This window comes from Choloepus didactylus, chromosome 6 (assembly GCF_015220235.1).
Source record: "Choloepus didactylus isolate mChoDid1 chromosome 6, mChoDid1.pri, whole genome shotgun sequence".
Taxonomy (NCBI): Eukaryota; Metazoa; Chordata; class Mammalia; order Pilosa; family Megalonychidae; genus Choloepus; species Choloepus didactylus.
This window is the reverse complement of record NC_051312.1, coordinates 91,027,363-91,052,264: the sequence shown is the minus strand read 5'-3', so window position 1 is coordinate 91,052,264 and position 24,902 is coordinate 91,027,363. Positions and strand designations below refer to the sequence as shown.

At 52.8% G+C, this 24,902-nt stretch overlaps 1 protein-coding gene across 1 annotated transcript in view; it reads left to right on the top strand.

Annotated features, from left to right (window-relative positions):
• The window catches only part of LOC119537214 (guanylate cyclase D-like), a 35,999-nt gene extending 15,297 nt beyond the window's left edge, over positions 1–20,702 (top strand). Inside the window, 9 exon segments of the mRNA XM_037839762.1 lie at positions 2,886–3,034; positions 6,429–6,592; positions 7,559–7,751; positions 10,612–10,642; positions 13,059–13,184; positions 13,428–13,526; positions 14,355–14,449; positions 16,036–16,121; positions 20,597–20,702. Coding sequence (XP_037695690.1) covers positions 2,886–3,034; positions 6,429–6,592; positions 7,559–7,751; positions 10,612–10,642; positions 13,059–13,184; positions 13,428–13,526; positions 14,355–14,449; positions 16,036–16,121; positions 20,597–20,702 — 1,049 coding nt within the window.
• Positions 20,703–24,902: the final 4,200 nt, after the last annotated feature.

Here is a 24,902-nt window from a genome sequence, read left to right as displayed (position 1 = left end):
ATCTCCACCCGGATTCTTTGGGGTGTACAGGATAATCCCTCACACCGTCCCTGTGGTCACCTGCTCTGCAGACATTTTCTCTCTTCCGGCCTCAGTGCCATGGCCCAAATTCAGAAATGTCTCCTCCTTTTTCAGTTTCACTTTCAGGTCTCCATAGACCCCAAACAACTCTTCCAGTTGTCCCGCCGCTGCCTCTGCCCAGCTCCAGGTAACCTGACACTTCAGCCCGCAGTGTGGGCCGGTGATGGAGCTGAGCCCGCCACCCCCTCCCTACACCTAGCAGATTATCTTGAACTCACAAGGAGGCCCAGCGTTGCTTCTTTCTCCTCCGAAGTGCTGCCTAGTGAACAATGAGCATTCCAGGCCCCAAATTTACGAGGAGGAGGAATGGGAAGGAGGGGGCTTTATCAGGCCACTTGTCCAACCCTTCTCAGTCACCTGCCCCACACCTGACTGCTGAGAAGGGGAAGGAGCAGCTGGAGGGACCTGCAAGCCCTGTCACCAGCATAGGCCTCCAGGCCAGGGCTCCCGCAGGCTTCAGGTACAGGGACCCAGGCCCAGGACCCTTGGCCTCCCTTGCACGGGGCTGTGAGTCCAGGGCCTGCAGCTTCTGGAGTGTGTTTCATTGGCCACAGGGAGCACAGGGTTCAGAACACAGGCCTGGGGGGCACTTAGAGATTCATGGTATACCTTTAGGCTCTGAGACTTGGTTTCCTCATCTTTAAAATGGGAATCATGGTGCTTGCCTCCCAGGGTAGCTGTGAGGATTCAGTGAAATGCTTCAGGTCAAGTGCCTGGCACACGGTAGACACTCAATAAATATCTGCTTGCATGGTTTGAGGTGTCTGCTAATGGGGGATCCCAGGTCTTCTCCTGAATTTCCCACCTGAGGGCAGACCCTCTGCTCCTAGAAACAGCATCTGGTGAAGATCCTGTATGCACAGGGTACTTTGTGGTTTCCAAGGCACTTTCGTGTGCATTCTTCTAATTGAGCGTTGAGACAATCCTTGGAGGTGGGTAACTGCACCTTTTTCAGAGATGAACTGAGTGAAGGCTCAGAGAGGGGGAGGACTTGGCAGAGATGCAGCTGAAATGGGGTTTGGGCTGAAGTCCCCTGAGCCAAGCTCTGTACTCTTGTCCCTAAAATCTCTTGAAGTTGAAGTCATCCTTGGAGGATCCTCCTGGGGCCCTGCCAGCCCCGCGGAGCTGGGTCTGCAGTCTCCACAGGCGTCCACAAGCCCATCCATCACGGTGAGGCACGGGGTATGGACAACACGCCTGGCTCCGGAGGGGGCCCCCGAGACTGCCTGGCCCGGGGCAGCAGTTCCCAGCATGCTTGCACACGGGGACTCCAGGTCAATGTCAAAGAAGGCTGGAGCCTCACGTGCTTCTATTTGACTTTTAATATCTGCAGACTGAGAAACCACCCAATGACGAAATCCACTCTGAAATCAGCAACACTTCAAAATGGATTTGTATTTTATTCATCACAACACCATCCACATACTTTTGAAAAACAGTTGTACATGTGTGTGATGTATTATTGGTTCCATCTGCACACGCTCTTCAGCACAGACAGCTTCCCAGACCCTTTATGCGGAGGCCCTCGGGGTCTGAGGTTTGCAGGCTGAGGGCCTCTGGGCAGAGAAAATCGTGCAGGCTGGGCAGGAGGGCAGGCCCAGTTCTAGTGTCTGCTTCCTACTGGCCCTGTGGCCATGGGTGACCCACTTCACCCCCAGGACCCTCAGTTTCCCTGGCTATCAAATGGAACAGCAGCCCAGGCACTTTCCCCAACAGGGAGGCCAGCAAAGGGATGGGAAAGTGATTCAAATCCAGAAAGAAACTTCTCCTCATTGGCTCAAAGGGCTCCCACCTCCTCACCCGAAAGAAGAGTAGCCTGTCACACCTCATAACCCTAGGGGGTGTGCATTATTATTATGCCCATTTTATAGATGAGGAAACTGAGACCCAGAAATGTACAAAACTTATGCAGAATGTAAATGGATAATCCAGAAGTCCCTGATCTAGTTGATTCTGAAGCTTGAGCTTGGTGCCCAGCTCCTCACTGTCTTCCTTTCCTATTGTATTTTAAAAAAAAGGGGGGGGGGGCAAAATGTATATGCCACCAATACTAGAGTACTTTTGAATCTTTCAGCTCATTCAGGTTTTCCAACAGCTTCCTGAGGTAGGGGTTATTTCCATCATTTGTTAATGGGAAACTGAGGGACAGAGGATGGCAAACGGCTGAGCCAGGACTAGAACCCTGCTGTTCTGACCAGGACTTAGTCTGGTCTCTGCCACAACGTGTGGGGGCAGGAGGTCCATGGAAGAGGCTGTTGTGGGAAGACGATGATAATGATGATGATAATAAGTAGGCGCACTTGCTTCACACTTGTGGGGAACTGGCACCAGAAAGTCTCAGTGTCAAGGTTTCAAACTCATGGGTGGGCATCGCTGGTGACAGAGCAGCAGCAGTTGTGGCAGGGACTGGGGTGGGAGAAAGCTCACCAGATCCCAGGCACCTAACAGCCATCATCTCCTTCCTCAAAAAGGCGGAGTTCATTAAGCTCATTTCACAGATGGGAAGACTAAGGCTCTGAGAGAGAGGTGGCAGCAGATCCAGAACCCAAACCCAGCTCTCCTGGCTCTGGAATGCGACCCTTCCCCTGGCCACACCCTAGGGCAGACCTAGGGAAAGCTGCAGTCAATCAACAACCAGTGTCCACTGAGCAGCCACGTGGGGCAACGAGCAGTAGCCACGGGACCGAGCCCCATACCCTCCTCAGCCCATCCTGCCCTCCCTCTCAGGATGTGCGGCCCACCCCGCTTTCCGAGCCCCACCCTGTGGACCTCAGGCCCACTGCCCACACTGGTGTTTGTTGCAGAAATCATCAGGAAGGTGGTGTCTCCCCCTCCCCTATGCCGGCCCCTGGTGTCCCCTGACCACGGGCCGCCCGAGAGCATCCGGCTGATGGAGCGGTGCTGGCAGGAGGCTCCAGAGGACAGACCCAGCCTGGACCAGATCTATACCCAGGTCAGTTTCCCCGGAGGAGCTGGGGTGCAGATCATATCCCCTTGCTTTGCTTGGTGGGAGTTGCACATGCTTTCCTGGGGCCTAGAAACCCTAGGCAGTAAGGGGGCCACAGGCCAGCACCCACCTCCGAGGGTGGGGCCCAAGGACAGGGCTCTCTCTCTACCTACTGAGGAAAGCTTTCTCAGAAACACAGATTCCAGGAGTATTGGTTGAGTGTCTTCTGGAGTGCCAGGCTGTGTGCTAAGTGCTGCACCTACTTCATTTAATCCTATGATAACCCTGTAAAGAAGCACCATTATTATCTTGGCTTTGACTTAATTTTCAAATTAAAAATTTGAAAATTTCCAAGCACTCTATACTCACCAAGCAACAGCCACCCCTTCCTCCCTCCCTCCATGCCCTGGAAATGTTCAGTCTACTTTCTGTCTCTACAGATGTGCTATTTCTTGATATTTCAGCAAAGTGACATCACATAGTTATGTGCCTTGCTTATTTTACTCAGCATGTCTTCAAGTTCATCTATGTTGCAGCTTGTTTCAAAATTTCATTCCTTCTTAACAGCTAAATAATATTCCATTGTAGGTATATACTACATTCTGTTTATCCATTCATTTGTTGATGGACACTTGGACTGTTTCCACCTTTTGGCTATTGTGAACAATGCACTATGAACACCAGTGTGCAAGCATCTGTTTGAGTCCCTTCCTTCAATTATTTTGGATATTTACCTAAAACTGGCATTGCTGGATCAAACAGTAATTATAAGTTTAACGTTTTTGAGGATCTGCCGGACTGCTCCATGGAGCTGCACCATTTTACATTCCCATATTATCTGGACTTTATAGGAGAGGAAACTGAGGCACAGAGAAGTGCCCAAGGTAACTGAAGGAGTGGAAGGTGGGGTTTGTCTGTCTGCAGAGCTGGTGCTGGGAACCCCCGCCCCGTACTCACCTCCTGGCGCCAGAGCAGAGAAGCCATTTGTGGCTGTGGAGACAGCGCCGGTCCCCGTCCCAGTGAGTGGAAAATGTGAGGGGCCTGGCCCCCCAAACCTGCCTTGGGGATTGCAGCGGGAGGGGTCAGGCAAGTCCGTACGAGGTTGCAGGGCTGTCGGTGGAGCGTGTGGGCCTGACTGAGCGGGCTAATGGCTCCCACAGGGCCAACCCATCAAGCCTGAGGTGACATCTCCATCCCTCCCTCCCCAGGCCCAGTGGGAAAGTTGCCAAGGAGAGGTTCAGCGAGGGAGAGGGGCTGTTCAGACAGGTGATGAGGGAGCGAGAGGCACTGCAAAGAGACCCACAGGTGTCCTTTTAAAATACTTCCCACATCCCCTCCCACCTCAGCTCTGGCATCAGGGATGGTGCCCCCATTTCACAGATGCTAGATCTGGACCTCAGAGTGGATGACGGCTAAGTGGTCATATGAGGGTGTGTTGCAGGGTTCGGGCCAGCAACCAGTTCTTCAGCCATCAGCCTGCAACCTTTCTAGGAAATCAGAGGATGCCAATGACCAGGGAGGTAGGGAGGAGGCTCTTGTCCTGAGTGAGAGGTCTCTGTGGGAAAAGACCCCTGCCTCAGGCTCAGTGGCAAAGAAGGCTGAGACAGGCACGAGATACTTCCGCTGAAGGTGGACGAGGCTAAGACCAGAATCCCAGGATTCAAATCTCCTTGCCACTTACATACTTACTGCTTGACCTTGGGCAAGTCAATTGCTCTGCTGAGCCTCAGCCACCTTATGTGTTACCTGGGAAGACTAACCTGGCTTTACTATCCTTATTGATGTAACCATCAAACGAAATAACTAATTTTTTTAAAAAGGCCATTCTTGGAGGAGACGATAGCGAGTGGGGATTCGGGAGTAAGAGCACTGATCTAGAAGGCAAAAAACCTGGGTTTATGTTCACTCAACATTGTTCTGTTAAACGCAATTAAACAAGAAAATAAAGAGCAGAAAGGAAGAAGAAAATAATCATTCTTTGCAGATCCTATCATGGTGTTCCTGGCAACCCTCGAGAGATAAATGAGAAAACACTCCAAATGATGAAATAATTCAGTGGGGTGGCTGGTTTTAAAATTAATATGTAAAAGAGAGTTTGAAACTCAGTTTGAACTCCACTATCTGGTCTTTGGCAAGTTATTTCACCTCTCAGAGCCCATGTTTCCTCATTGATAAAATGGTGACCCTCCATGTAGAGGTGGCCTTGCAGTCAGCTTCATATCCTTGTTGACGTCTCAAGGTCAGCAGCTCTCATGCCCACCCTAGCTAACCTTTAAAGCTTGTGTTCCTGCTTTCAAGGGGCAATACCAAATAGCTGTCCTCCAGGGGGTGCTGCCACTCCCCACTTCACAGACACATGGCTGAGATAAGTGGTATTAATGGGCGCTGGATGTGCACACGTCTGTGCATTTACACGCACGTACACACACACACTCGGCCCAGAAGCTGGATTAATACAGATATGGACCCCTTCATGTTGACCATCTCCCATTTGCTTCTACTGGCCATGCTTGTGAAGGTGCAAACGTCACTGGGAGAGCTCTAGCGGGTCTCCCTAGAAACCCCACTGCCATATTTCCTGTAAGACTGTTGCTGAAGGTGCAATTTGTGACCATACATAAGTGCCCTCATACGAAGACAGAGGCACTCCTCTCTGCTCAGCACCATTCGTTAGTGTGCTTCTGCCGGACTAGTTTCAAGTTTCATTTTCTCATGGACCCCTTGGGCTGTGTAATTTATATTTCCCCCTTTGTTTGCTGCTAGGAAGTTCAGATCCAAAATTGTGACCAAATTCTAGCATGCATTTTGTGTACCAACTTCATTCCTGGATTATTCTTTTCCTTTTTTTTTTTTATTTTTCTTTTTCACCTTTACTCTACTTTGGTCCTAATGTCCTCACATATTTATTGTTATTTTATTGTATAATGCATTTATTTTTCTTAATACTTAAAGAAATTTTTGAATAAAGGAAGGGATAAATAGGTGGACATAGAGACAGATTATATATAGAGATTTACATATAATCTATGTATCTATGAATGTATGTATGTATGTGTGTATCTATCTATCTAATCCTTGAAAAGAACAAAGAACAGTTATTCCACAGTGTTGTAAGAATCAATTCCATAAGGTTATGTGTTTGTTAATGGGAATGTTCTGGACCCAGGCTCCCCTGTCAGTCCTCTCCCTGCCCGCCCCTGCAGCACCCATCCATCCTTCTGTACAGCTGCCTGTGTTTTCCTTGTACAGCCACCCCCACCACCCCCTGTCTAGTTTTCCATCTGCTCCCCACAACACTCCAGCTCTCCAGGCAAGGACTGTGTCTGGTTCATTCCTGTGGCCCCACACTCCCAGCTGCTGATCTTCAGGAATGAATTGGAATTTTTTTTTCCATTTTCAGTTCAAAAGCATCAATCAAGGCAAGAAAACCAGTGTTGCCAACTCCATGCTGCGGATGCTGGAGAAGTATTCGCAGAACCTGGAAGACCTGATCCAGGAGCGGACCGAGGAACTGGAGCAAGAGAGACAGAAGACGGAGAGGCTGCTCTCCCAGATGCTCCCTCAGTAAGTGGCCCCTTGGGGCTTGATTGTGCCTCTAGACTCAGCCCCGAGTGAGCCCATTGAGGTGGTGGGCTTGCTCAATGACCTCTACACTCATGACGTGTATGAGGTGAGGGCGCCAGGGGCACAGAACCTGGAACATAGAAGATGCTCAGTAAATCTGAGTCCTACGAATTTGTTACGTGTGTTTATTATTTAACCAACATATTTTCAGAGCCCTTACTATGTGCTATGCACCAGGCTGTGTTCGTGAATGTTGAATTTCTGCTACTCCCCATGCTTGGGAGCACGGAGAGGGACAATGTTCCCCATCGTACTTTAGAGGAAATAATATCCAAAAAGGGACAAGTATTTGCTTAAGGGCAGTCAGCACACAGGCAGACATTTCTCAGATCTCCTGATGCTCAGCCCATGGTTTTCTCTCAAAATATCTCTCCTTACCTCCTGTATTAGTTTTGGTTTGCTAAAGCTGCTGGAATGCAATATAACAGAAATGGGTTGGCTTAAGGCCGTGAAAATGCCCAAATTAGGGCATCAAGAGGATGATACCTTCTCTGGGGAAAGGCTGCTGGCATCTGGGGTTCCTCTGTCACATGGGAAGGCACATGGCGATGTCTGCTGGACCTTCTCTCCTGGGTTCTGGTTTCAATGGCTGTCTCTCTCAGCTCCTGTGGGTCGTTGCTTGTTTCTCCTGGGGAGTTTCTCTCTCAGCTCTCTGGGCTTTTACTGTCTTTTATCCTCTTCACAAAAGACTCCAGTAAAGGATTAAGACCCACCTTGTATGGACTGAGTCACATCTCAATTGAAATAGCCTAACAAAAAGGTCTCACCCACAATATGACTGCACCCACAAGAATGGATTGAAAAAATGGTCTTTTCTGGGGTATAACAAATTCAAACCAGCACACCTCCAAACTATAAAGACAGGGTCCTCTCACCTTGTGACCCTGGCCCTTCCCATCCCTTTAGGTCTGTGGCTGAAGCTCTGAAAATGGGAGAAACTGTGGAGCCGGAGTACTTCGACCAGGTTACCATATACTTCAGTGACATTGTGGGTTTCACCACCATCTCAGCCCTGAGTGAGCCCATTGAGGTGGTGGGCTTGCTCACTGATCTCTACACCCTGTTCGATGCTGTCCTCAGAAGCCATGACGTGTATAAGGTGAGAGTACCAGGAGGCTGGCACTCCATCCCTCCTGCTTTCACCACTGTCTGTGTCCCTGTACATTCAATTCCATTCATTTATTTATGTGTTTGTATCAGCTAGCTCTTCCCATGTAACGAACACCCCCAAAACTCATTAGCTTAAAACAATTAGCATTTAAGATTGCTAGTAAGACCTTGGGTCAGCTGGAAGGGTCTTCAGGGCTCAGCTGGACTCACTCATGCATCCGTGGTCAGCTGTGGGGTGGGATGGGGGAGTGGCTCTCCCAATCTTGGCTGGGTTCTCTCACATCTCTGGAGCCTTGGCTGTGACAACTCAGCTCTGGCCGACATACTCTCTCACCCTCCAGCAGTGTAGTCTGGGATTATTTACGTGGTGGTGGCAAGGTTCTGAGAGAGAGAGCAGAAGCACACAAACCTTCTACACTAGGAATGGGCACACACACTATTGGCAGAAGCAATTCAGAAGGCCAGCTTGGATTCAAGAGGCAGGAAAATGAACTCAACTCTCAGAGAGAGGAAAACCACAGTATTCATTTGCCCATTGCCCATCTATCCATCCCTTTAGGAAGTTTTTATTGACTGGTCCTATGTGCCAGATCCTGTGTGGGTTGAGTCAGATGAGCCAGCCCCTGCCCTCAAGATGCTGTCAGTCCTGTACATAAAAGATGATGACAATTCATGGGGAAAGTGATGATCAGGAGAGGCAGAGGAGGCTTGAGAGGGCCCCCAACCCAGCTAGTGGCAGGAGTGCAGAGTAAAGAGCAGGGAAGGCTTCCTGGAGGAGGTGCTGTCTTCTTAGCATTATCCTGTCTGGGCTTAGCCACTCCAGGCAAGCAACGGGGGAACAATGTGCTTGAGGTTTGAGAGGGCCCGGTGAGGGTGAAGAATGCCGAATAGATTGTGATGGCTGGATGTGGAGTGGGCCAGTGGGGGCAGAGGAGTGGGGAGGCAGGCAGGGACACTGGGGAGAGCAGAGGGGCCCTGGTGGAGCTCCTGGATCAAGGCCCACCATGATCCAGGTCCTGTGTACTTCTCCTTCCTGGGTTTGACTGAGTCCCAGCCTGACCAGCTTCAGTGTGACTTCAGGCAAAGAGCTTCCCCACTCGGGGCCTGTTTTCTTTATCTGGGCCCAGTCCTGGCATGTTCACGGAGTAATGGGGGGGTCCTATCGCCTGGGTAGGAGGGCTGTGCCAACTGTGAGGCTGAGGGTGAAGAGCCTGCTGCCCTCTGCTTGTCAGCTCTGCCCCTGCTTTGGGAACCTTCCCTAGCCCAACCCCTCCCCTTGTTCTGATCCAGAAGCTGGGGGCCTCGGGTCAGCTTCAGACACAGGGGAGGAGGAGCGAGGGGGGTCTCAGGAAACAGCCGTAGCCTTTGTTTGTGGCCCACCAGCCCCTTTCCAGCACAGCCCTCCGAGGAGGAAGGGGGTGGTGGGCAGCAGGCCCCGAGGGCTGAGACCAGGGTGAAAAGGAAGTCTGGGCAGGAAGTTCAGAGGACAGAACTAATACTTTGTGGTGCCAGGCACACTGCTGACAGCGTTATCTCCATTATCCCAATAACAATAATCACCAACACTTATTGAGTGCTTACTGTATACCAGAGGCTGGTCTAAGTGCTTTATATGTATTAACCCATTTAATCATCATAACCATCTATGAGGTAGGTACTGTTACACCTAATTTATAGGTGAGGAACCTGAGGCCACAGGAGTTAAGTGGCTTATTTAATGACATATTCCCAGTGGGATGTGGAGCTGTGATTTGAATCTGAGCATTCTGGTCCTAAGACTAAACACTATTCTGCCTCCCGCTTCAGGGCTTCTCACTGTCCCCATGACAAGGAGGCCCGCAGGATAGAGCCAGAGGTTCACAGTGGCCCACAAGGCCCTCTAGGAGCTCACCCCATCTATCTTCTGGCTGCATCTCTGGCCACTCCACCGCTGCAGACCTCTCTGTTTGTCTCCCAGGCTTTGCTCTCTAGCCTCCAGGCTTTTGCACATGCTGTTCCTTCTCCCTGGAATGCTTTTCCCTTCTCATCACCTGACTTCCTCCTGGTCATCCTCCTGGTCTTAGGAGCTCTTGTCTGATGCTCCCTTACCTCCCCCTGGATGGCACATGTGTACTTTATGGCCTTCACCAAACCACTCTGTCCCCAGTGCCTGGCAGTGTCCAATACATACTAGGTCTTCAGGAAATATATGTTATTTGAAAGAGGCCCAGAGAGGGAAGTGACTTGTCTGAGGTCACACAGCTGATAGGCAGCAGAGCCAGGACGGAAGCCCACCCTGTCCACCACCACAGCCTAGGCCTGCCCCAGACAACCCACCAAGACCTGAGCCGCCCACATGCCAGGGCGCAGCTGCCCTCCTGTTCCATACGCAAGACCCCACATCCCTGGCCCGTTCTGAGGTATTGTCTCTGGTGCTGGCTGAGGTTCCCTCTTGCCTCCAGAGCCGCCCTGGCCCCATGGGCCCCAGGAAAAGATTTCTCATCTCATCTCACTGAGCCCCACAGCTTTGATCTGCCCTGAGTCACCCCTGGCCTTGTCTCTTCCTCCCCTGCTAATCTTTTCTCACACATGTGTCCCTCCCAGCTCTGAATCATGCCTTCTGATCTGCTCTGAACTCTGGCCAAGAGGTCTGCATCTTTCTGGCAGAGTGACATGAAATAAAACGAGGCCCACACACCCCTCCAGATGTGGGGAGACAAGAGGCCTGTTCCTCATGATGTGCGAGCGCATCTCTCATCACTCACACCATCCACCTCGGTTTCCCCTCCGTCCCCAACAGGATCTGGTTACTGCTCTTTAATCTGGCCTGGGTTGGGAGGCAGCCAGGCAATCCTTTCCTGGTTCTGCAGGGATCTGTGATTCCCGCCCGGCACTCGCTGAGTGAGTAGCTTTATGTACATAACTCCAGAGCAGAGCCCGTGGGGGCTGCGGGAGAGGAGAGGACTTAACCCAGCCACTCTGAGTCCTGCTTCAGCCACGCAGCCCAGGGCAAATCACTTTCCCCTCTGAGCCTCAGGCTCCCCATTTGTAAAATGGATTTGTGGCCCTTGCTCCAAGTGTTGTGAAGATTAAGTGACATGAAAATGCTATAGCTCATTCAGCCACTGACACGATGTCCAGCACCTGCCAAGTGCTCGGTGCCAGGCCTTCCCCTGCAATGGGAGAGGGATGGCTTTAGTCAAGCACCTGCAGAGGGCTGGCCTGGCCTGGGGATTTTCACAGGGTGCCACATTTCCCATTTCAACACCCCTCAGAGGGACACATCATTATCCCTACAGCACAGATGAGGACACAGGCTCAGAGAGGGTAGGTGATATGCCCAAGGTCCCACAGCAAGGCAGCAGGGCCCTCTCCAAAGGGCATCACCTTTATGAGTCTGGGCTCCTAGAGAGCAGAGCCTGTGCCCTGGTCATCTATCTGTCTTTCAGGGTTGGGGGGATGATGATTAATTATACCACACACTTGCTTCTAGTTCAAAGCAAGTGAGAGATATTGGGTGCCAGGCAGGCGGAGATAGCAGCTTTGGCAGCTGGGAGAATGTGGACTGGATGTACCCACAGGGCTTTCTACTAGTCACCCCCCCACCTGGTCTGGATTTTGGGGCACCTGTCTGAGGCACAGCTGGGTCCCCAGAACAGGTGCACTGCCCCTGATTCTCAGCTGCACACCTGGAGGGCCGATAGCGGGGCCAGGGAGCAGAGGCCTCCTGACGCACCTGTGCTGAACAAACGCGGGGCAGGAGCAGAGCAAAAACCCCACGTGACAGGCAGAGCCTCCCTGAGAGAAAGGGCCCAAGTTGCATATACTGAGAGGCAGTGCAGTGTACTGACTCTGGAACTAGGACTTGGTTCAAATCTATTTGGTAGCAGTGCTGTGTGGCCTTGGCAAATGACTTAACCTCTCTGGTCCAGTTTCTAACTGTAAAAGGCAATAATAGTACCTACCTTATGGAATTTTTGTGAAAATCTAATGAGTTAATATTTGTAAAGGGTTTGGAAAATAGTGTCTGGCACATAAGTGCTGTAAAAGTATTTAAGAGAGCACTTAGTCCTTCTTCCAATCTTGCCAATCAACTAAGTCATTCTTTCTCCTGTGGGGAGAAGGGGGGTAGATAGAAGGAAAGGCAGGGGTTTCACAAATTTATCCTTCCTGGGGCATGGAATGGAAGCTCTGTCTCCTCTATGGAAATGTAATCAATGGGGGATAACCCTGCCCCCCACCTCACCACTTTCACTGCCAGCCCACAAACACTGGATGGACAGCAACAGGAGGTGACAGGGAGAGATGGAGGTCACAGCCCAGAGGAGGGAAACATCTTTTTCTCAGCTGTTAACTGGGAAGGGTTTATGGACTAGATTCCTTGTGAGCTGGGCCTGATGGAAGAGTTGGATTTCAACAGAGACTGGGGGGGAGCATTTCAGGCCGAGGGACCATGCAATCAAGACTGGGAGGTGAGCAAGCACCAAGGGTCTTGGGGCGGTGGGAGAGGGGGAGGGGGGATGGAGAGGATTCCACCTTGGCTTTACCAGGGGGAACTGTCGGGAAATAAGTTGCAGATGTTGCAAATCATGGAGGCTCTTGGATGTCAGATCTTGGGGCACATTTTTAAGCCATTGGTCATAGGGCCTCCATGATTTGCAGACTGAGAAGGCACTTAGGAAAGGTTTGTGGATTGAGTTCAGGAAGCAGAACTGGAACTAGCCAGGGAGAGGCAGGTTTCAATTCAACTCAACTTCTGAAAAGCAGAGTTCTTAAAAAAAGAGAAGCAACCTGGGCTTATACCCTCTCTAAAACCATTAGTCTAGGAAATAATGATGACAGTGATGATGAGGTCAGAGCCTCCAATGACTGGGCCTCCATGATGAGCCTGGTTCTTTAAATACTTTATTTTTCATATTCTTGCCACAGAAGAGGAAACTGAGACCCACATGGGTGAAGTGGTCTGCCCAAAGGAGATGGCAGATTGATCCCACATCCATCTGATTCCAAAATCCATGTTTTGTCTAGTATAGCTTGGAGAGTTTGGAGAATAGGTGTTTGAAAAATAGGATCTGCCCCTGTGGCACTGTGCAGACAGGGGTACCAGGTCTGCTGCCAAGGAGCGCACGGCCTGGGGTCGGAGGAGACAGACAGAGGCGATCTGACGTGAGCAGAGCCCATGGTTGCTAGAGCGTCTGGACCTGGAGGCCGGGCAGAGACGGCACTGTGGGCCTGAGACCTTTGGGGAGGAGGTGGACGCGGGGCAGGCCAGGGAGGGCATGTCCCCGAGCTGGAGAGTGAAAGCTGCGGTTTCTAGGTGGAGACCATCGGCACGCGGCCGAAATTGCCAACCTGGCCCTGGACATCCTCAGCTCAGTGGGCAACTTTCGGATGAGGCACGCGCCCGATGTGCCCGTTCGCATCAGAGCCGGCCTGCACTCAGGTACCAGCCCGGCCTGGCCACTCTCCCAAGGCCCCTGGGACGCTACCTGGGGCACCCCTGGGGGCGTGCTTCTGGAATTCCAAGATTCCAACATTCTCTGATAGAAACATGTTGATGGAGACCCCAGATATCTTCATCCTCACCCCAGCTGGAGCCCAGGATGTGGGTAGGGAAGGGCGAGGCTGTTGTTGGGACCCCTCGGTCCGGGACCTGCCGGGGTTCACCAGGCACCTCTCGTTGCAGGGCCCTGCGTGGCGGGGGTCGTGGGCCTCACCATGCCTCAGTACTGCCTCTTTGGGGACACTGTCAACACCGCGTCCCGGATGGAGTCCACAGGGCTGCGTGAGCACCTCACTCTTCCATCCCGCCCAGGGGAAAGGATCCTTTCCCCACGAGCCCCGCGCAGTCTGGCTGTTTGGTTAGTAACTAGATCGCCACCGGGTGGCAGCGTACCCTAGTTGCCTGGAAGTATAAGGAGATGATATATGAGATTGGTTCTTTTAACTTTCCGTGGAGTTTTGTGATGATCCCGTGAGGGAATTAGCAGAGAAACCAGTGATTCCAGAGGCAGAAAACCTGGCTCTGCGACTGACTTGTTGACGCCCTTGAACAAATTGTTCTTCCTCTAGGCCTCTTTGTAATAAGGAGACTCCCAGTTTAAAACAAGAAAATAAAAAGCCATTTTCAGCCCTTGCTGACAGCAGTACACACTTTGACAGCTTGGTTAGAGCCACTGAAACAGGTTGGCATCCTAAGGCCTCTGCTTCTGGTTGCATAGGTTGTGTGCTCCCTAACGTTATTCAGTGCACATCCTGCATAACTGGACTTGGTGGCCCTATTGGGAAGTCTTGCTCTTAAAAGAAAAATGAAAACTCCTTATCTGCTATGACTCATACTTCAGAGACATAACCAGTAGAAATTATGTTCCTAGGGGTTCTGACTTCATCCTGAATTCCCCTTAACGCTCAATCTATGTAATTTGCTTTTCCTTGGGGCTTCTCTTTGAGTGACCAACTATCTAAAGGGATTAGAGGGCCAGGAAAAGGTTATCGCATGAATTAGAACTGTGTGTATGGTTGGAACTGGGGCTGTTACAGTCCCTTAATGATTTTACTAAACATACAGTACGCCGCGACCAGATGGTGACTGCATTGCTACCTTTCTTCTCAGCATATAGAATTCATGTCAGCCGAAGCACTGTCCAGACACTTCTCAGCCTGGATAAAGGCTATAAAATTGATATCAGAGGTCCGACTGAGCTGAAGGTGAGAGAACTTCTTTCCCAGGTTTGGTGGCAAAAGGGTCCGGTTTCTGTGGATAGCAGAAGAGATTCTCATCTGACTGATGCAACCGTAGGAAACACCTGCCTGGAGTTGGGGACGGAGTTGATCACCTTTACGTGCCATCTCTGCTCCCCAAATCCTAAGAGAACATTTCTTCCTGGGAGCTGCTCCCTCACCCATTTGGTTTCTCATGAGGGAAAGGGCCAAGACAGAGACATCACTTCCATTAATGACCTACTTGGGCAGCACACTGGTGCACAACATACATCAATGCACTTATCACTCACAGAAATCATGAAAAGAGGATCATTGTCCCCATTTTATAGTAGAGGAAATTAAATCAGAGAGACCAACTGACTTGTCCAAAGCCACACAGCTTGTAATCCAGGTCTGGTGATTCCAAAGCCTGTGACTTCTTTATAGAACTGTTGGGCTCCTACTCATCCCTCAGAACCCTAGCTCAGATATTACTGAAGCCTGCCCTAAACCAGGAACACCCATCTTCCTCTTTTCCCCCAAGAGTGACTGTAATGTATTCTCTGTGCATCCACCATTCCTACAACTAGCCCTCTGTTGTTGTAGGTGCAATTTTGGTTTGCACTTGCCCATGAGTACCTCAGAGACAGAGACATTAAGCATCCTTTTTTAATGTTAATTTTTGATAAAGGTGATGGTACAGTGTCCATATGAATCAGTTTTCTTCCTATCCCACCCCCTCCCACCCCCCAACTCCTCAACTACAGCCAGACCTGATGGGGGATTGGAGTAGCCCAGGCATTTAGAGGCTCAGAGCTGTGACTGTGCCCCAGAAATTGGGTCCTCCATGGGACACTTCATCACACTGGAATGCCAGAGCAGGAGGGTGCAATGACTTGTCCATGTTTACACAGCCTGTGAGGCCAGGATTGCTCTAGATGGCCAGGGCTATGGGGGAGTGAGCTGGAATGAGTCAGAGTAGGTGCATCTTGTTTTGGGGAGTGGGCCCTGGCTGAGGAATACAGGACTATGATGCCAGAGAGACATGCAGGGGGTGGGGAGGGCAGCACCCCGACCTCAGTTTCTTCAGGCTGGCCTGGGGACTCCAGGGGGCAATGCCCATCCATAAAGCCTGCTTGGGATGGAGTCCAGAGCCTCTAGACCACCCAGCCCTGACCTCCAGCCTTCATGTCCCCTCCACCTCCAGCCCCCAGGCAGCCGCACGCCTTCCCAGGAGAGGCCACCAGACCCTAGGATAGGGACATTTGGAGAGAATCACAGGTCATACTGGGATCATAGCATTCCAGATCCCCTGGTCACAGAATTCATGATTCATGATTTATTTATCTAAGAGATAAATATTAGCTTATTTAATCATCCTAACAACTCTATAAGGTACCGATAAAACTGAGGCAAAGAGAGGTGAAGTAGCCTGACCAAAGTCACACAGCTGGTAAGTAGCTGGGATTCGGACCCAGGCAGCCTGTCTCCAAGCTGCTGGAATCGTGCAACTCTCCTCTCTCTCTTCAACTTGAGAAGGTTCGTATGGGGTAAAGGTGGGGGCTTTCACTCCCCTTTTCCCTCTCTTCCAGGGGAAGGGCCTAAAGGAAACCTACTGGCTGGTGGGAAAGGCAGACTTCTCCAGACCCCTCCCCACCCCTCTTGACATCAAACCTGGGTGAGTCAGGATTTCCCCAAAAGCCTGGATTTGGTTCGGAGTTTTCTTTATTGATATTTGTTATTTTTTGTGGTTATAGAACTATTATTTGCCTGTGGTGGAAAACTTGGAGAATACAGAATTGTTCAGAGACGAAAATAATCATTGTCTTTCTACTCCTGAGAGAAAACCGCATTAGGATATTTCTTTGCAGCCTGTTTCTGACATGTTTGATGAGCTCATGCTGCGTAGATAATTTTATGTTCTGATCCTTGCCCCCAACTCGATGTCCTGAGCCCCTTCCCATAGCGTTCAGGGCACTTTATAAGCCCACTTATAGAGACCACACTGAGACTGCAGCATGTGGGTGTGCATGGTTTGCTCGGCCCGTCTCTTAGTGCCGAGGATTTAAATCTTTCCATTTTGAGCTAATGAATGGATAGATATTATTGTGCACTTGCTGCCATTAGAATTATGTACACGGAAAATTTTATACATCAAAAAGCCCCCACATTTTAGGGGCTGAATGAGGATGACTCTCAGAGAGCTGGGACCTGGCTGGCAGTGTGGCTCTTCCCTCTGTCCTCTGGGGCCCCATGTCCCTCACCGAAGTGACACAGGTGGGATCAGGGGAGGAGCGATAACATTTTGCTTCAGCGTGCCACTCCTCACTCCCTCTCCCCCAAGCCGTGGACAGTCCACAGAAGGCCAGAGGGCAAGGGCACAGATCTTGCCAACTGCTGAGAATGACAATGTCACAGAAATGAAAGTCCCGGGCACTGCAGAGGCCAGCGGAGCCCCCTGCCAGTGGGGAGGCTGAGCCCAGAGACGGGCAGGGCCCACAGTGTGGCTGTGTTAGAGACTGGCCCAGGGCCCACAGGCTTGTTGCCTGCTGCCCAGATGCCCCCTTCATCGGAACTTCCCACCGGCTCCTCCCACCTCTCCTGGGAAGGCCCCCACCTGAGGCAGCCCCCTCCCATCTCTCAGAGATGAGAAATGTGTGGGACACACACAGAATTCCTGGGAAAATGAGCAGGCAGAAGCAGTGCAGGCGGGCAGGAGTGATGTGGCAGTGGCTACTGGCAGGAAGCTGGTCATGGCCACAATTTCCCTCCTCCTCCAACTGTCAGGGGGCCCCAAGCCCTCGGGACCCCAGGGAACCTAGGGCAGGGGACTAACAGAGGCAGGGATTTTCCCTGTTCATCCCTGGGTGACCCCTCCCACCCTCACCCCACATGATGGGGTCCAGAGGGGCTCCCAGCGAGGGAGGGAGGGTGAGTGGATGGGCAGACACTCGGGGTCTGGGACACACAGGTGCATCGTCCATATCAGGCCACGCCAGCCTCCTGGATGCAGGAGCAGCCTATGCTCACAGAAGGGCACCACACAGGTTGTTGGCTTTCCCGTCTGGGCACGGACTGCTTGAGGGGCAGCAGCGTGGCGTGAGGACAAGGCCCGGGTCTGGGCAGCCTGAGGGCAGAGGGAGCGTCCCAGTCTGGGTGCCAACGGTTGGGTGACCTTGGGCAGGTCCCTTCTCCTCTCTGGGCCTGGCTCCTGAGGGACCTTCCAGCTACTGTGTTAGAGACGCCGGTGCTTTTCCCACGAGCCACAGCAGCCCCCTCTCCAATGCCCCCATTAGAAAGGACCACCATGGCCCTTTTTGTCCTTTCCTCTTAAGTCTCGGTCTTCTGCTCCAAACTCTCCTCCCCTGTGTCTCCCTGGCCATGGGACCCATGCTTGGCTCTCTGACACCTTAAGAGCAAGTCCTCCTTTGACCTCCCCTCCCCTCCAGGGCCTGCCCTGTTTCTCGTCTCTACTTGACAGCGGAACTTCTCAGAAGGCCTGTCTGCTGACCTCACTTCCTCACCGCCCTCTCCCCGCCGCCCCCGCGGTCTGACTTCTACCCCCGCCCCTGTGACTCTTGTGAAGGTCACCAAGGACTTCCGTCCATGTCACTTGATCTGTGGGCAGTCGGAGCTCTCACCCTGACTGCACAGCAGGCTCTCCCCTGCTGCCCTCCCTCTTCCTAGAAACAAGTCTTCCCCTGGCCCGCGGCCCTGCTGGCCCTGATCCCTTCCCTCCAACTCATCCGTCTGGGGCTCCCTGGCCAGCTCCTCTCCTCTCCCCACTGTTCAGTGCTGGGATTGCACAGGCCTCTCCTTGGCCTCCCCCCAAGTCGGTGTGGTCTGGGCCGCCTCGTCTGCACCCTTCCTTACCTGATAACACCCACTGTCTACCTCAAATCCCTACCTCCCCTCTGGGCTCCAGGCCCATGTAGCTCCCACTGCCTGTTGCCAATTCCTTCTGGAGCTCTCTAGCAGCTCACACACTCTAGGCCCAGCCACCCCCGCAACCTGGTCCCCTCCAGCCAGGACGCTGGATGCTGGACGCTGTCCTGGACTCTCCGTCTCTCACCACCCACCACCCCCATCCAACCTGTCAGCAAGTTCTGCAGCTAGGCCTCTGCCACACACCCCGAACTCTCTCCACATCGCCACCGTGGTCCAAGCCACATCGCCTTGCTCCTGGAGCTCTGCAGGGGCTCCCGAGCCAGACCACCCCCCACCACCACCCGTGCTCCCCTCTGTGCCTCTCCACACAGCAGTCAGAGTGATCTTTCAGAGATGAAAATACGAGCCACATGATCAGTTCCCTGCTTGACACTCTTCTGTGGCTTTCTATTGCTCTAAGGCTAAGGGCCGACTCTTTGGAGCAGCCTCTAAGACCCCATGCGGGCTGGCCTCTGCCTCTCCCCTGCCTCATCTCTCTGCCCTCCTTCCCCTGCTCATCACCCACTTATTGTCTCCTCATGGTCCTGAAAAGGTGCCAAGCCTTTGCTCTTGCTGTGTCCTCTACCTCGAAGGCTCTGCCGGATGCTCACAGGCCTGGTCCCTTCAGATCACACAGGTCTCTGACCACACTGTCAGCTGGGCCCTGCCGTCACCCTCTAGCCCACCCCCAGCGTTGCGGTCCCCGTAGCACTTACTACTACCAGATACTTCTTGTCGACACATTTATGGAACTTTCCCCAGCCCACAGAAGCTTCCTGAGATCCTGGACTGTGGATGGGCCTGAATATCCCTCAGTGCCCAGCACACAGAGAACTTGAGTCATCGAGGCCCCCATGCACCAGCCACCCTCCCACCATCTCCCCACAGGGCTCTGTCCATGCAGGCAGTGGGAAGCCCCACACCCAGCTCTCCCCTGGCCCGCCCCATCCTGGGACTGGAACCGCAGGTCTGGCAGCCATTTGTCATCCCCCAGCTCCCTCGGCTGATGACTTTTCCATTCTTGGACAGAAACCTTAGAAAGTGCCAGAAATGTTTTCATCTTCTTGGCTCAGGGTGGGAGGAGATCAGAGATTAGTTCCAGCAAACACCACCCAACTTGGGCGCCTCCCAGACCTCCAGGCAGGCAGGGGAGAATCCCTACATTTGCCTTGGCCCAAGGCTCAGTTCCAGCACGTGAGCTCAGAGACACACACGCACACGTGTACACAGACACCCACACATGAATGCACACACACATACACACACTACTACACCAACCATGGGCATCAGATACACACACACATGAAAAATAATTCCACATGCCCCTCCACTAGCCTGGAGAGGAGGTCACAGACAGACAGACAGACATCACACACACAATCTGGAGATGGCCCCGGAATCCCTGCAAGAGGGGCTGAGGGCATAAGTTGGATGGGAACTTGTTTACAAGGCAGTTACCACATCTGTCCTTGAGTTATATGTTATCACTTGATATTTTTAAAAAGTCATTGTATCCTCACCTTATGTATTTTCCATACCTGCAGAGGTTGTTTTTATACTTGGGGAGGCCGGTGAAGATCAGGGAAAGCGGACACCTACCCCCACTCCCAAGTCTCAGTGCTGCCACCAGCCCAAGCAGCAGTGGCCCCAGAAGTGCCTCCAGTCACACGTCACAGGGACACGCAACACAGTGGTCCTGATGACCAGGCTCAAAAATGCCCCTGCCAGGTAGCCATGTGGCCCTGGCTGCCACTCAGAGCCTTGTTTCCTTCTCTGTGTGAAGGCGATCACCCAGCTCTATCTTTCTCCAGGAACTTGTAGGCAGCAAATGGGAAAATGGAAGTGTGTGCAGGGTGGGGTCCAGAGGCCCTACCCCAGACTTGCATAACACCCTGAGAGTCACAGAGCCCATCCCCTACGGCCTCCCTCAGGCCTCACAGCACTGGGTCCTAGAGAGGGGGCAGAGCTGGGGCTATCTGCTATGGGGGGGCCACTGGACTGGAAGCCACATGTGCAGAGTGGCAGTGCTGTGTGGCCTTGGATGAGGCACTTCACCTCTCTGAGCCTCTGTCCCCTAAAGTCCAAAGGGGATAACAGTAGGCCCTGACCTACTGCTGCAAGGATCAGGAGAAACAAAAGAAGTGAAAGGGGCTACTTTGTAAGCAGCGTGGGCTCAACATGCCAGTGATAGTGGTGGTTTTATTATCATTTCTCTTTTTCCCCCAGAGACCCCTGGAAGGACCTCATAAACCAAGAAATCAAGGCAGCCTTTGCCAAAGCCCGCCAGTGCCTGGCCAGGACCCGGCCAGGGAGGGCCTCGGCCCAGCCCTGAGAGAGGAGCAGAGCCAGGCAGGTGCCTGGGCCAGCCTCGGGGGCTCCGCCTGGACACACGCCTCCCCTCCTTGCTCCATTTCCCTCCCAGAACTCTCTCCTGAGCTCCTCGGCAGCCTGCTGGGAGCTCATTAAGGAGGGCCCCGGAGCTGCATTAATCGATGTGTTCCTGCTTGAATCCTAAGGGTAAACCTGCCTCTTGACACAAAAACAATAAAAATAGAAATATTCCCTTCCTGTCACGCAGCACTGTTCTTGACAGAGCGGAGAGCTCGTTATTCCTCACAGCAGCCCCGTGAGACAGGCAGGGCACCGTGTCCCCGTTTCACAGCCGAGGTCCCCGACCGGGGGAGGAAGTCACCCACCCCGGGTTGCACAGCTGCCACGCGCGGAACGACACGGGGACCAGGGCTGGGAGCCAGGCAGGCGAGGGCTCGGGGCTCAGCTGGGACCCCCACTCACGTCATGTCACTTCTTGGAGCCTCTGTTTCATCCTCTCTAAAATGGGCGTTGAGAGGATTTTAAAAGTTCCCAATAGAGGCCCCCACAGGCCCATGGCAAATGCTCAAAGTACGCAGCCTCCTTCCCTGCGTCTCCACCCCATTGCGTCTCCACCCCGATCCAGCCTAAACCTCTGGGCGTCTGTGAGCACTGTGCTGGGAGTCCAGCCTCGGGGTCTCAGAATCTCGGGGGGAGAATTCCTTCGCTCTCAGGAAAATGAGACTTCTGTTTTTGAGGGGAAAAACTCCACAAACAACTCAGACTGGCTTCCGACATCAAAGAGTACTCACCAAATCCCTGTGGGTGATTTCAGAGGCGGGAGATAAGGCACACGTGGAATCCATTTCCTGGCTGAGGGGAGAGGGCGGTGACCAAGGAGACAGGTTAGCCCTAAACACACTTGGCCTTGGGAGGGGGAGCTGGCACCTCAACATCTAACCAGGGGGTCGTTGGGAAATGTCCTGTTAGGGGGCGGCGACCAGAGACCTGGTTACCTCCGTGTGTGTGTAAGAGAAAGGGATGTCCAAGGGACACGGACGATGGGCTTGTGGAGCCCTGTGATGGAAAGCCCCAGACTTGGCTTTGAAAGAGGACCCCCACCCCGCCTGAATAGCTTTGGGCCTAACCCCCAGACCTAGTTTCCTCAAATGCAAATGGCAATAGTCACCCTTCCCCCAAGGACGTGAGGAGAATGAATGAGAGGCCGGGGGAGCCCGCCTGCAGGAGTGCTGAGAAGGGGGGGTCTGCACGCCTGCCTCTGCGGCCTTGTGCGTCATGGGGTCTGTGCAGGCTGTGCAGCCCTGGGGAGGGGAGGGTCCCTGGTTCCTTCACTGACTCCCCGTGTGACCCACCTGAGGCCTGTAGATTTTCTCTCCAGCCTGTTTCTTCATCAATAAAAGGAGCAATTGGTCTAGGTGACTGGCGAGATCTCCCAGGGGGAAAAGCCACACGTACGCTGTGAGGACACATGAGCACACATGGGGGTAAACGGAGACACAGCATGGTGGGCAGACACAAGGATTCAAGCCAGGAATCAGTTTCCTACCCCCAAGATGTGTGTCCCGGGCCTGTCCCTCAGCCTCTCAAAGCCTTCAATTGCTCACTGCACAACCGATGAGACTCTGGCCTGGCCTGCCCCGAGGCACTGCTGCCAGGTCAACGGAGGCAACGCTGTGCACTGAGCAGTGCAGTACAGATGCGACTTAGGATGGCCGGGTGTGAACAGACTTGTGTAGCTTTGTTCACGTTTATGTGGATGTCAGCAGGCAAGTGGCAGTGTCCTGTGCACATGTCATCTGTCTGTGTTGTGGACATCTGAGTATATGCTGTCTGTGATGTGTGCCTTTGCATGTCTGTGTGTGTCTGTGTGTGCCATGTGTTTGTGTATAGTCATGTTTGTGTGTGTTTGTGTACATATGGGTCCTAGTGTGTCACAAGGCTGTTTTAGATGTATATGCCATGTGTCTGGGGATGTCTGTCTGGACACAAGTCTGAGAGCAGCAGTAGACCTCCTTGTATCTGAAGTGTACACAATATGTGTCTGTATATGTGGTGTATGTCCAAGTGTATGTCTCAAGCATGTGTGTGTACATGTCATGGATTCAGCCATGGGGCTCCTTGCTCTTGGGCCCTCCAGAATGGTAGTGAGGGGCAGGGGAGCTACCCCCTCCCCTTAGCCCATGCTCTGAGCTACCCAGGCTGAGAAGGGCCTGAAGCAGCTCTGTCTGCAGAAGACCCTGCTCAGATCCCCCAGGGCAGAGCCTGCAGGGCTCTGGGAGGGATCTCTAGCTCCAAAGCCAACAGATCCCCCAACACCAGTGTTGTGACCTCTCCTCAACCTTCCCCATCAGCCAGGGATGAGGTCACCAAGAAGAGGTAGGTCATTGCCCACCTGCCCCTGCATCATGCCCCAGCCCCAGGCTGGGTTGCCTCGCTTCACCCTGGGAGGCTCTGTTTATTCCCCGAGTATCCCCTGCCTGCTGGGGACCAGCCCCCTACCTGCACACCCCATGCACATTATTTCACAGGATCCCCAGGACTACCCTTTGAGAAGTTACTTGCACACTTTACAGATGAGGAAACGGAGGCTCAGAGTGGTGAAGGACTTGCCCACGTCAGTCTGTCTGCCTCCTGACCTGAGGTGGTTGGTTATATGGTGCTACGAACTCCCAGAGAAATAGCCATGGTCCCTAGAAGGCTCCTAGGGGGCACACAGCTTTCTCTTCTGCAGAACTGACACCCATCCTGGGTAAGGAGGCAGCGCAGCATTTGCCTGGGGCATGTGTGCATGCCCAGGTGGGGCCCTGGAGATGGGGCCTGAGCCATGACCTTCACAATGAGTCAATACCAATTGGTGCCTATTAAATCCCCTTGCCCTCCCCAGAGCCAAGGGCCATTCTCTTGCCCCTTGGGGTCGGTTCCCAGTGATGGAACACTCCTGGCATCTCTAGGGGAAGGAGTTCTTGCTATGACTGATGGAATCACAGGGTTCCAGAAGAGGCAAGAGGGCCCACTGTCCTCTTAGGGCCAGGTGATCTGGAATTACTTGGTTCCTGGTTCTTCAGAAGGGCAAACTTTGGAATGGGCTCCTTGGAAAATCCAAATACTTCAGCCTGGAAATCCAAGAACCGCCCCCACCCCACACCAACCCCACTTTATCTGCCCCCTACATACCTAATTCTGTGGCCATGACAGACTCCTTACTCTTTCCCAAACCCCTCCTGATGCCACACCTATGCTCTTGCTATTTTCTCTACTTAGATTCCCTTATTTCTTTTTTACCACCTAGTGAACTCCTACATATCCTTCAAAGTCCAACTAAAAAGCCACCTCCTGAAACCCTTTCCCAGCCCTCTTCTGTATGAAATTAATATGTGCCATGCCCAATGCCCACTTAATGGCAGGAAACTTGCCTAGTTTATTCCTTTTGTCCAATGCCCAGAAAGAGTTGTGTACTAGGAGGTTGAATTAACGAATGAACAAATGAATGAATAAATGACTCTTAGCCCAGAGGTGTTTTATGAACAATCTCCCTTCCTGCACATTTGCGAGGGTGGTGGCTGCCAGCCCATGGGCTTCCTCGCCCCCCCGTCTCTCCTCCCCACCACCCTCACACTGCCATGGACGTGCACACCTCCAAGCCACGCACCAGCCTGGAATGTTCTTCCTCAGCCCCTCTGCACCCCACCCCTTCTGGCCAACTCCTCCTTGCCCTTTAAGCCTCTGCTCCTCTGCTGTTTCCTCCAAGAAGCCTTCCCTGGTTGAAACCCTCCCCAATTCCACCCTATGACCCCTGCCCCAGGGAGGGGCACCTCCTCTGGTCCTCTGTGCCCGAGCCACTCTGTCCAGCACTGACCCCTGTGTCGGCCTCTTCCTACAGACGGGAGGCTGCCTGAGGCCAGGGCTGGGTCTAGGCCTTCTTTCTGTGACCTCAGCATCCGGCACACAGCTGGACACAGACCCTGCCAGTGAAGGTCGGCAGGAGGAAGAAATAAAATGGGACTGGGGAAGCGGAGGAGGCTACTGTGGTGACAGGTGAACCTCACTTGAGGGAAACCCACTGCATGAAAATCCACATTAGCTCAAAAGGCTGTCAGAGCTGAGTCCACACTCTCAGGGGCGTGAGGGAAGGGCATCCACGTGCTGTGTGCCTATCGTGCGGCAGGCCGTTTGGGAGCATCATCTCAGGGAGAGTCCTTGC